This window comes from Macadamia integrifolia, chromosome 4, assembly GCF_013358625.1.
Source record: "Macadamia integrifolia cultivar HAES 741 chromosome 4, SCU_Mint_v3, whole genome shotgun sequence".
Taxonomy (NCBI): Eukaryota; Viridiplantae; Streptophyta; class Magnoliopsida; order Proteales; family Proteaceae; genus Macadamia; species Macadamia integrifolia.
Genome location: NC_056560.1, coordinates 23765103 through 23778212, shown reverse-complemented (window position 1 = coordinate 23778212; position 13110 = coordinate 23765103). Strand labels below are relative to the sequence as shown.

Below are 13110 nucleotides of genomic sequence, written 5' to 3'. Positions count from 1 at the left end.
TGAGGATGAATGAGAGCACACATACAAGCATCAAGCATGATGAGATTTCTATTTTTTATTAGGTGGGGTGAGGCAGTCATTTCATCCCTCCCTGTGTTTGGGTGTAGAGGTCATGCTGCCGTCTAAGTTTTTTTTCTTTTTTTATAAATAAATTATAAATATATGGGGAGAAAGAACGCAAATCTATGTATGATATGCTAGCACTTTCTTGTATCTATCTTTCTCCTGCCCTCACATTTATAATGTAATATATTATACACACAAATCACTTGCCCTCATATTCTTTGTTTTCTAATCACCGGCATACACAACTTAGCACATCGATCCTTTGTGTTTTGATCATTGACATACATCATTCACCCATTATTTTTTATTTCTCATCTTTTAAAGAATAAAAATCATCCTAAGGACTAACGCCCAACCTAGCCCAAAGAAGGCCTGAACAGTGATGGGCTAGGCCCGACAAGGCCAGGATCTGGGCCTGGACAGAGTTAAGAAAGCTTAGGCTTGAGCAGAGATTTTAAAAAACTCGATCTATTGACAGTCCAAATTGTAACATTTTCTCAAAGAGGGTGTATCTTGTCATCTTACACGTACACTGCATAAATGTGCAAGGATGACAACTTTTGATTAATGACATAATGATAAATCACTTATAAATTAATTTTTAAAAATTGTCTTTTACTCTTGACATGAAGAACTTTTAAGAACAAAACAAGATGTATTTAAAAGGTTTCAAGTAATAAAAACATCTATAGAGGTATTATTTAGACAACCCTCATATAAACTTGCTCAGTTCATTTGTCTCATAATTGGAAGCCAAAAAAGAAGCATTCAGATCCTCTTCAGCACGAGATAGGTGCAGTTCGGCATGGAGCTCCTTGGGATGCATGCTTGAGTGCTTACATTTGTGATTCCAAATTGTCTTGATTTTGGTAATTGTTAAAGTATTCCCCTTGTTTTGGCTTCTTGTGCGCTCCCTATATGTCCAAAGTACATAGGTCAACAATAAATTTGGATCAAATTTTTTTACACTGAACAAGCTTTCTTTAGAGGATAAAAGGTAGTTCCGTCGTTCCAGTTTTGTTCAAAAATTTTTTTTTTTGATATTTTAACACATGAATTGAAATTTCTATTTTTTACACAAAACATCGTTTCTAGAACAGAAACATTACCAAACGCAGCCTAAGTGCTTGCACAAAGGGGTTTTTGATGATCAGCCCATGGTGTCATTTTTCTTAGGAGAATAATTACAAGTGCTTTCTTATTCTGGTCACTTAATTTTATATAAGGCCATCACAACCTTCCCTAGTTTCTTATTGGTTGGTATAGGATTGGTAGAGGTTGGTATAGGATTGGTAGACTTAAATAGACCATTAGCCCATAAATTCTTTGAGAAATTTATGGGCATAGACAAGGAGCCCATTAAAAAAATTCCCATGAGTGACTGATTAAGAACTAAAACAGCATAGCCCGATTGGTCCGAATATGAATTGAATCGGCTAGACCGAATGATTAAAATAGCCTTTGAGGATCGATTAGATAAACAGTCTGGTCCCAGTCTTGGGGTTTAGAGTTCTAGGGACCAATTAGGCCCGATTTTGACCTAATTATCTCAGAAATTAGGAAATGGGTACTGCTGCAAATGATTGGATTAGTAGAGGGTGGTCCTGTAATCCCTCAGGTCGAACCAAAATAAAAGACTTTTTTTTGATAGATGTAATTCGTTGGACATGGATCCAATTTTTTTCTTCTTTTTTTTTGGATTCCTTAGATTCTATTTTTGCCTTCTCCTGGGGTATCAAGATATCACTGTGCCAAGATATTTTATCTTTTTTTCCAAAAAAATAAATATCTCCAAAATATATTTTCAGTTCAATCAATTTTTTTTCTCTCTCCATCTTTAGTTCTATTGTAGGGAATTAGAAAACATTTAGATGATGTCTCAGTCAATTTTCATTATCAACTCCACCATGTAATTTTTTTTTTTTTTTGGTGGGGTGGAGCACCCTGTGACGTTATCAATGCCCTTTCTTGATTAAGCAAGAGCTATTCTCCACTGATGAGTGATCTAGTTGACAAAGGGGGGAAGAGAGAGAGAGAGAGAGAGAGGGTTCATAGGCTGGGTGCACTAAAATTCTAAAGAAGGTTCAAGTATTCATGGACCCGTTCATGAACACCACAGAGAGACAGAATTGAAATTGGATAATTCTCATTCACTACACACCAGTTAGGTGGAAGCAAAAGTGAGGTTTCCCATGGAACTTCATTAAATTTGTTTGTAATTAATTATAAAAGCTGATAAAAACAGACATATTTCAGAAAGAATGATTGTGTAGATATCCTAAACCAGAAATGTGACCACAAGAACTTGAAATTCCCACAACAAAAATATCATCAACCACATAGCAAACTTTATTCATCTTAAATGTACAACTACTCTTTGAATATGGGGTTCCCCCTTTTTTGAAACAAAATTGGAAAACCATAGCATTGGTCTTCTATTCAAAACATTGTATGGCACTTCTTGATTCCTTTATTGCATCTCTCTTCCAACTACTTGGATTTTATATTTTCTAATCTACATTATCATTGGTTTAGGGTAAAATCATGCCCTATAGAGCAATATAAATACATAATTTCAATCAAATCTCATGCTTAATTTTATAACTTGAAGTGCTTGACAAGTAGCCTAACAGACTTGGCTTCCTATATGGTTCTATCTTCCATTATTTTTTAGATAGTCTTCTTGAAAGAACCTTTACAACTGCTTCATGGCAAGCGTCGACAAAATCGCTACAAAACAATTTCAAAAAGAGACTCGTAGGAAGGTATGTTGAGCACGCCATGTTTAAAATTATCGATCACGCTATCTATTTAGAAAAAAATGATTATTAGAATGCCTTATCGATGAGTAAGTACTAATCAAGCTTTCGTATCACACATTATGTGTTAGAACGAAAATGGTTTTTATTTTTTGATAACGGGTTGATTGTGAACTAGGGTTTTTCTTCCTTTAGTTTCTTGATTCTAAATGTTAAACGATAAAATTAGTTAAACCAATCCAAGCTTCAAGGACATGTAGTATGTGTCAAGATTTACACATATAATAACCTTTCTTATACTTAGGTATAAGAATTTTTGGACACCATGTATGATCATGTTGACTATGCTAATCCAACACCATTAATGATCTAAGCTAGTCAATCCGATAATTGCAATGATCCAAAGATCATGTAGAAGACCACAAGGTTCAAACTTAATCTCGTATGTTAATGAAAATGATTATATATGCTTTCTTACAACGTTGATTGTTAGCTTGGATTCCGTTAGTTTCTTGATTGACTAATAAATTCTACAACTAATTTTGCAATGATTATTTTCTTAATATCATTTTCCATGTAGTTACAACATTTACAAGCTAAAGAAATCTATCATATTTTTCATTATGATCGCAACCTTTTTCAATATGACTAGTTATTTGGAGATGATTTTCGAAACATAACTATCAAAAACTCAATCAATATCCTCATATTAAAATCGCGATAGTTATAACTAAAGTTACACTATATTTTGACAAAGATAGTCCATATTAATTTCATGTGCACAATAAGTGTAATGTTAGGTTCCCTCCAAGGAACAGGTGGACATGATAAAGACCAATTTAATTTCATATTTTGAAGTGTCTCTTAAGAAATCAAAAGATTAGCTAGGGTGAGTGGCTATTGATGTCCTTGATCCACACGTAGAATGGCTTAACCCTTGAATCTTGACAAAAACACAACTAAAACACTATTAACAAAGATCAACAAAGGACAATTTGAGCTATGAAATATTTTTTTGCAATACAATATCATCACCAAGAAGAAAGAATTCTGATTCTTCCTACACATAATGTGAACGCAACTAAGTGAATGTGAATGCATGAAACAAAGGCTCATTGTGCATACATGCACACTCACACAATCGAGAGAGAGAGAGAGAGAGAGAGAGAGAGAGAGAGAGAGAGAGAGAGAGAGAGAGAGAGAGAGAGAGAGAGAGAGAGAGAGAGCACCAACTTGCAGCTCATTTTAATCAAACTACGGTTTTAAGAAGTACATGTTGCCTAATTATAAATAAATACATATGCTTCCAGCTCAGGTTAAAAAGAAAGGATATCCATGTATCCATGGTCAGATAAATATATAAAAAAATGGCCAAAAATTAAAAATAAAAAATATAATTGATGAATCTATGTTTTATCTATAGGAATCTTTTATTCGTAGGGTTTGTATTTCATGGATTCTTTTGCTATAATTAAAGAAGAGAAACTAATTGTGTGTATAGTTCTTAATCTTTTTGTAATAAATTTGATATTAATTATAAAAAAAGAAACAAAAGAATATTTAATTAACTAAACAAATAAATGAAAAGAAAAACATGGGACTTATCAAGACTCCTTTAAGAACATCTTCTTTTGGTTGGCATGGGGTCTGGTAGCTTAAAAATAGATGGTTACACCACATTGAGTCTGAATGAAACATTAATTTGGAGTGAATCATTTTCCCAAACATAATATAAAATTACAGGCAGAAGTCTCACTGGATGACTATCAAGGAATGAACCTCCTTGATGGTCCACCTTGTTGTGCGATGTGGAAGGGTTCGTGGCAATTCTGTCACCTTTGAACTTACAGGAAATATTCACACATTTAGAGTATGCATGTTTAGTATGCATTCTAGGTCCATAATGCACGCAAAGAATCAAACCCAGCCTTAGTCATCCACCCATGATCTTGAACATCCAGATTCATTATTTATTTAAAGTATATTTGTCATCTAATCTTCGAGGTCGATAATGCACTCCAAAGAATCAAACGCAGCCTTAGTCTTCCACCCATGATCTTGAACATCTGGATTCATTATTTATTTAAAGTATATTTGTCATCTAATCTTCTCAACCTCAACTATTTGGAGGCATCTAGCACTCCTTCCGTGAAGATCTCAACTTTAAATCATGGTTAAAGAGGATGAATTATATAGTTATACTTTGAAATATCACTTCTTTATTTAGGGAGGATAATTAAGGAGGGATTTTGTTCTGTGATGTTTACAATGAAAAACTCAAGAACTTACTTGAGCCTTCTTGAATCTTCAAAACCAAAGTATTAACAAGTCAGAGACCTTACTAGTTTAGTTGAATTGACACTTTCAAAGCTTTTTTTAGTATGACAATGCAGGGAAAGAAGGTTGCCAAGTTGCGTGACGACTGTACCCAAACACACAAGGGAAGAAATTACTAGGCCGCCACCTAGTATCTTCAAAGCCAGAGTATTATCTAGTCAGAGACCTCATTACTAGTTTAGTCAAAATTGACATGATCTAAGTCTTTTTTTAATACAACATTAGAGGAAAAAAGAAGGCTATCAAGTTGCGTGACATTTGCACCCAGATGCCGGAAGGACAAAATAACTAGCCACCTCTTATGAAATAAAAAACCTCACCCTTATTGAAATTTCTTACATATGTTCTTATTGACCCTATCCTGATACAAGAGTCCCACAATGATCCCCCTGCCAATGCCTCTGAAAATGTAATGATAAATATATATAATCACAATCCAGAAGCACAAAAATAAGAACCATTTTTTTTTTTTTTTGGGTGGACGGGGGGAGTGCAAGAGTGTTGAGACTTGAGAGGAATGGGAGAGAGATATAAAAGGGGAGGGAAACGCCTTCCCTTATATGAATCATTATTTTACTCCCGGTGGTTTGCCAATCAGGGAACCCTTTTCCTATTTGTTATTGTCTCCTGCGTTAGGGCAAGTCAAAAGACTCAAGATGGGGCAAACGTAAGCAAGAGTCCCCAGTGTCCCCAGTGGGTCTGATATGACATATACCTTTTCCATGTTGGGGTCCAAGAAATTCAGTGCAGAGTGTGTGGGTCCCACAGTGATATGTCTTGTTCTATCGGTCTTCTAGGGGTTTGGTCTGAAATCTGAATCCAAGGGAGTTTTGATTACGTGAGGTTTTTGAATGAGTCGTGACTTTGTCTCATATGTATGGGCTGGCAAAAGGTCACAATTAAATAAAAAGGTAAATTTATTTTAATTCAATTGAATTTACGTAAATGCCCAAGATTTCTTGCTCTACATATCTTGTGAAATGACCAAAGGAGCCTTCATTAACAAATAGTAACAATGACACGACGAAGGTAACTTGTTTTGCTTGGAAGTATATTGGTTTAACTCTTATCCTTCACCTTTTTTACCTTTGGGTGGTGCTTGACTTTTTTATGGGTGTACCTTTGGGCTTTGGGTGTTAGAATAACCTCTGTGGTTGATGGGATATGTATAACCTTGGTTCTTTCTCTCTCTCTCTCTCTCTCTTGTGGAGGTTTTAATTAATTTTTTTTAAGAAAATTAAGTTATTAGGATTTAAGTGTTTTTTTTAATATCAATCAATGATTTTTATTTAAAATAAATATACTATTTTATTTTTTATGAAAAGTTTAATCAACACGTCAATCAATCACTATAGGTTAGAATCAACTTAACCCTAGAAGTCTAGTAAAGAAAATTTCTTATTAGTACTAATCGCATCATAATATTTGTAGCAAGGGTAGTATGTCAAATGTATCATTTTTATATAGTAGTGGTATTATATTACCATCGAAAATTGTAACATTTCACTATGGTTTTTTTAACTATGGTTTTTTTAACTACTGCAATATATGCTTTTTAGAGGGGATATTTAATTTCCACTAAAGTTTTACAAATGTTGTTTTTCCTGGCACATAAAATATTTGGTGTGCTTTTCTTGTTGGAGAGTAGGAAGATTAAACAGATTTTTTTTTTTTAGATATTTAACAGCAATACTTTATTTTCGGTATTGGATATTGTATATTTGGTGGAGGTATTCTACTCTTGTTGTGAAATATTGATATTTAGCAATGGTGGGGTTCACTTATTTGTATTAACCATTTTTGAATTTGATGGTCTAAATTCATAATATTTTATGTATATGTTTGAATTTTTAGTTCAATTTTGACCCCCATTTTCTTCATGTGTTAAATTTGGATTGGAATGAAATTTTATAAGCAAATCAGGAATGATGGGATTTACTTGTGCACCAAAATCACAAGAATTTCTAGGTGGTAGATATTAGTGGGCCACTCATTCTACCTTTTAGGGTTTCATTTATTTATTTATCTAAAAATCACATAACATTATTAAGGGTGCCTTTTGAATGTTTTTGTGAGTCAATGATGCTCCATGCACTGATCATCAATAGAAGAATAGAAATACAATTATTGATGATGAGGCTATTCTAGTCATTTTAAGCTTGTATCCATTGAGAAGACAAGGTCAATCTTATAAATTCAAAGCCTTCCATAAGTCCCCTGACGTAGATAGAACCTTATCAATGAAGACCCATGGCCAGTAAAGGCTTCATATACAAACTCACACATCACTAAGCTTAAATTTCAAACTTCTCTGCAATAGTATGGAGGAAAAGCTTCATAATCCTCTCTTCTTATTTCTCATCCCAATCACTACAATTGTTGAACAGCCCTCCACCAGAAAACCCATCTAATACTGGATCCTGATCATAGGGGAACCACGCAGCCACCGCAGTAGTTTCAGCACAGAAGATCTTAGCTTGATCAGCTCCAGTTACCTAATTGAAGTTCTCAGAGCGAATTCTACGGTTTTCGCGTATTTTTTTTACTTCGAATTCATTTTAGTGATCTAACTGATGGTTTGAGCAATCCAAGAGCTCTTTGAGGTTGATTTTCATCTTTATTTCCATACACATATTAATAGATTCTTATTGCATCTTTAAGCTTATATTTAGAACTTAGATGAAACAATTAAGTATATGATCTTATTGTTAGTTAAGTGAATTATTGGAATTAATATATGATAATCTCTTATCTCTATGTGGTATAGAAGCTTAGACACTTTACAGTAAAGCTTGAGATAGAGAAGCTTTCATGGTTACAGACACAGGCAAGAGAAGTGAAATGGGTGAAGTGAATAAGGAGGAGAAATTGCCACCGGGATTTCGATTCCACCCTACCGATGAAGAACTTGTTACTTACTATCTTATCAACAAGATCTCTGATGCAAATTTCACTGGAAAAGCAATAGCTGATGCTGATCTTAACAAAAGTGAACCATGGGACCTTCCAGGTAGTAGTAGTCTTAATTAGGCTAAATCTTTCATTAATTCCTTTTCTAGCTTCTTCAGTTTTGAGTTTTCAAGTGCTCACTCAATCCCTTAGGAAATAAGTTCATCTTCTTTCTTTATCCAAACTTTACTTCTCATAGAAAAAGAAAACCCTAAAGTTATTCACTTTTCCCTTAAGTTGCTAACTAATGACCATATCTTAAGCCATGAGATTTTTGTTCTTGCTTGCACTATACTTCAAAAGAATTGAAAACCATACGCCTTGTTTTAGGTTAAAATTCTAATTTAACCTAAAATTTCCTTTAACCAAGCTATTTCACTACTTATTTTCTCAACAACCTTATAGCTAAAATTCATAGTTCTTTGCTCTTGATTATCAATTATCTTGGATTCTTGCAGGGAAGGCAAAAATGGGAGAGAAAGAGTGGTATTTTTTCAGTCTTCGAGATCGAAAATATCCTACCGGAGTACGAACAAACCGTGCCACGAATTCTGGATACTGGAAGACAACGGGGAAGGATAAGGAGATCTTCAATAGTGTAACCTCAGAGTTGGTTGGGATGAAGAAGACATTGGTTTTCTATAGAGGGAGAGCTCCTAGAGGAGAGAAAACTAACTGGGTCATGCATGAATACAGGCTCCATTCCAAGACAACCTTCAGAAGTTCAAAGGTATAGCCTTAACATAATCAGAATTTCCAATCTCTGAGTTGTACCATTAGAGGAATTGGAAAAAAAATTGTTAGGTTTGGTTAGCTGAATCTATGAATAACTAGATTGTGGAACAGTTGATAGACCATAGCTATGGTAGAAATCTCTCAGACCACTGATTTCTGTACCCAAGACAGTCTAGTAATTAGATGTGCAAGAGAAGGTGGATCTGAAACCCTAAATCCACTGACCCATGTGGCGCAGGTGCACAACCATGCCCTTCTATTGTCCATGAATGAGGAACTCTCTCTCTCTCTCTCTCTCTCTCTCTCTCTCTCTCTCTCTCTCTCTCTCTCTCTCTCTCTCTCTCACATGCATGCACACACGAATTATATTTCCTATCTATGCTGATTTTCAACTATCATAGATACAAACTCATCAGTTGAACGAGACTGCCACATTGGTGGTTTGGTTTAGAGAGAACACACTGTGAGAACTCTCAGAACCAGAGAATATTAACTGTAACCACATATAGTGCCATGCTAGAACGAATCCTTTGAACGTATGTTCACCTGCACGTATGGAATTTGGATCTCTCTATTTCGCTTGACTTCAAAGTCCCCATCTCACACCATCTATGAGGTGTGGTCACTTGAGGTTAAGGGACATGGAGAGGATCCAGGCCCCACGTCTATGTAGAGGCCAATACATGTCTCACTTATTATTTAGAAGGTGAAGAGAGATATTTATGAAAATAAAAGCGGCAGGTGATGGCTTCTAACATGTAAGTTTGTACATGCCAAGGAGTTGAACTCTTGGCATGCAGCCCTAATAAGTTGATTCTATTCCATGGTGAGGCAGTGCTTATTAATCGACTAGCTGAGTCACCCATCTCCCCCTCCCTTCTTTTTTTTTTTTTTCTCTTGATAAAAATTTTGCTGCTAACCGGGTTGCTTCCTCCCACCCAAGATCGTTGCCAAAGAAATAAAATAATTCACTTTTTCTTTATTCACAAACACTTTCTTAGGTTTTGATATTTTTCAAAACTTTAAGATTCTATTTCTTTGGCTGCCAGCTAGGTACTTATGTGTCATTGACACTTTACAGAAATGTTAATTTAATTGTAATTTTTTTTTTTTTTTTTTGCAGGATGAATGGGTTGTTTGCCGTGTCTTCCAGAAGAGTGCTGGAGTGAAGAAGTACCCTTCCAACCCAACAAGAAATAATCCATACAATCTTGAAATGGGTCCAAGTGTCATACCACAATTTATGCCAACTGACACGTATCACTTCCCTATTGGAAGAAACTACGGCAACCCTGAGCTGGCAGAGCTTGCAAGGGTCTTAAGGGTCTCCAATAATGGTGGGAGCATTCCAGTCCAATCTCACTTGAACTACCCAGGCTGTTTTACAATATCTGGTTTAAATTTGAACCTTGGAGCTGGGTCGACTCAACAGCCAGTGTTCAGGGCAATGCCACCACCACCAACCATGAACCAACCTCTGGCGACAGAAGCATCTTCCTCCATGTTGGCCAATGGCATGCTTACAACTCATGACACTGGCTTCAGTCAAGAAATGCCCGCGCCTGGCCATGGTAGGTACCAAAACATGGACCAGTGTGTGGATCTTGAGAGCTACTGGCCTTCATACTAAGGAAGTCAGGCTTGATAGAGAACAAGGTAACTCAGTCAAAGTAGTATAGTTCTGAGTAATCATAGTTCTTTTTTTTTTCTTTTCTTTTGTTAAGAAGGGTATGAAATACTCTTTCAAGGATGTTCTGGTAGAAAATGTGGAGAGGGATAGGAATGAAGGGAGAAATGGTTGGTTCCTTAACTCTCAAAGATTCATGTAGCATTAAAATTATTGTACCCTCCTAATATTTACTTCACATTTTATTTTTACTTTTATTTTTCTTGGGTAGGGGTGGAGCTAGCCCTGATTTAGAACTCAGTGAGTTGAGTCAGGGATTCCACTGATCGATAGTGATTAGATTAATTTCTATTTGAACTGATGCTTGGATTCTGGTTAAAGTATAGGTTGTTTTTATTGGTATGTTATGTTATAGATAAAAATCAATCGGTTCTTAGCATTTTTGGTAGTACGAAATCATGAATTAAGTTTCCCTTCACCTACATTGAATTAATCTCTTCATTAGTGGTGATGCGACCTTGTGATTGGAGTCTGGATTCATCATTATCTCCCACCCCTTATTATTTATGATTCAAAATAACTTTATCAATTCAGTCTAATTAGAGGTTCAAATGGGGTGAATGAAGAGATTCTCTTTTTACAATGGGTGGAGAGAAACTAGGTTCAAATTATTTTATTTTTGAAAAGTCTCAAATATTATTAATTTTAAAATGTAAATATAAATACATTTGTTTAGTTACTTATTTTTAAATCTTCTTATAAATTTACTAATTTAATACACTCTCTACTTTAAAGAGTTTTGAGTGAGTCTCAATGAGATTGGATTAATGAGTCCAATGGCTTTCTCATTAATGTCTTTGCAAATGTATACAGTGTGTATACATATATCTTTCAATACAAACGAGAATTTTATACAAGGAATGTTTTAACATAAGAGCAAGAAAACCAAAATAAGTTGGAATTTTTTTTTTTCTTCTGGCAACGAGGGTTTCCAGGCCTTCAGCTTGACTACTCCTCTGGGTCTAGCCGACCCCACACAATTAGTGAACCGAGTCATTAGAGAGATTAATAGAAAATCCAAATTAGTCCCATTGTGAGTGGCCCTAACAGTGCTGCCAAGGTTTCCAAAAGTACTTTTACCCATGAAAATTCACAAATAGACCAATCCCTTGGGGTTACCAAATAAATTTGTACATAACAAGAAAACATGGAAAAATCATCCAGTGAATTAAATTTAGCTACATGCCCAAAACTCACCCTCAAGTTGGCCGTGTGAATATCATAAACACTCTACTTGTGAATAAAATAGTGAAATTGAATAGCACGATGGGAGTCATGCAAATGTGTTTGTAGGTTTGCAAATAACCAAATTTATTATCACAATATATTTGTTCACTTCTGAAAAACCAGATTTATTACCAGAGCAGCTTGGATAAACAGTTCTCTTCACTGGCAAGAAATGATGGGTCTTTTTAATTAATTGGTAAATTAACTTGTTGTAAAAGAGAAGAAAGATATATACATCCTAAAGCAGCCAAGTCATTAACGAGAAAGCTATTGGACATATGTTAATGCTCAATAGAGGACACAAACTCAAAACATCGGGTTGAAATAGTCTGCAATTTCGATCTCGTACAATTCCGTGCAATACCACCTTCAGGTGGTGACACGTGTATTGATACCAATACAATGGTCCAAATCTGGTACAACTAATAAAACATTAAATCAGTAAAGAGACATTTAAATCAGATCTGGACCATTGTATTGGTATCAATACACGTGTCACCGCCTAAAGGTGGTATTGCACGAAATTATACGAGATCGGAATTGCAGACGATTTTTTTCCAATTACTGGTCCCAAGCCTTAAAAGTGTTTCCTCATCTCTCCCCCCGGGGATGCTCTTTCACCAGCTGCTGCTATGGCTGGTGGCAAATCTATGGCTATTCAACATAACATTGGATTCTTGACTCGTTCCAGGGGAAAACCAAATGTATTGATGTCGGTGTCGGTGATTGAGACTCTCAAAGTCATCCCTTAATATTGTTTACTGGTGATTTTGACTCTTCAACTAATGAGGCTGGTTGTGCTTCAATCAATTTATTATTATTATTATTATTATTATTATTATTATTATTATTATTATTATTATTATTATTATTATTATTATTATTTTATCTAAACAGATTAATCTTTGTGAGACTTGGTTGTGGTGTGACAGGAGATGAGATCGAAGCAGAAGCCAGAGGCCTCTTCCTGGGATCAAAGTAGTCTTGCAAATGAGATATGGAGAAGTAGAGATCTGGACAGATTCTTCTTCGATAATGGAGGCTTTGATTCCGAAGAATATGGCAGAAGGCTGGCCGGGGGGATGTTTTAGAACACTACTTGAGATTCATCTCTGTTGTTCCAGTTTCAAAACCTTGAACACAGAGTCTCTTATGTATGCTTTAGCTAGGAATGGCAGAGATCACATCAGAGGGTAACAAATTAGACAAAAAAGAAGAACATTTCATCAATCATCAACTAATAAAATCCTTGACTTTATAAAGGAATACAAAACCCTCTAGAAGTAAGAATCCAAGGATCGTCCCAAAACATAATCGAATCACCATTGCCAACACTTATGTAGACCATCT

At 35.3% G+C, this 13110-nt stretch overlaps 1 protein-coding gene across 3 annotated transcripts; it reads left to right on the top strand.

Annotated features, from left to right (window-relative positions):
* The first annotated feature begins 7400 nt into the window (after nucleotides 1-7400).
* Nucleotides 7401-13028, top strand: LOC122076483 (NAC domain-containing protein 92). Of its 3 annotated transcripts, XM_042641790.1 has the most exons (5): nucleotides 7401-7765; nucleotides 7930-8172; nucleotides 8570-8841; nucleotides 9970-10502; nucleotides 12693-13028. In XM_042641790.1, exons 2-4 carry the CDS (start codon nucleotides 7974-7976, stop codon nucleotides 10474-10476), a joined length of 978 nt encoding a protein of 325 aa, XP_042497724.1. In that variant the 5' UTR covers nucleotides 7401-7765; nucleotides 7930-7973; the 3' UTR covers nucleotides 10477-10502; nucleotides 12693-13028. The 3 variants fall into 3 exon arrangements, with proteins under 3 accessions (XP_042497724.1, XP_042497725.1, XP_042497723.1); XM_042641791.1 differs by lacking the exon at nucleotides 12693-13028 and having other exon boundaries at nucleotides 7984-8172; nucleotides 9970-10834; XM_042641789.1 differs by lacking the exon at nucleotides 12693-13028 and having other exon boundaries at nucleotides 9970-10834.
* Nucleotides 13029-13110: the final 82 nt, after the last annotated feature.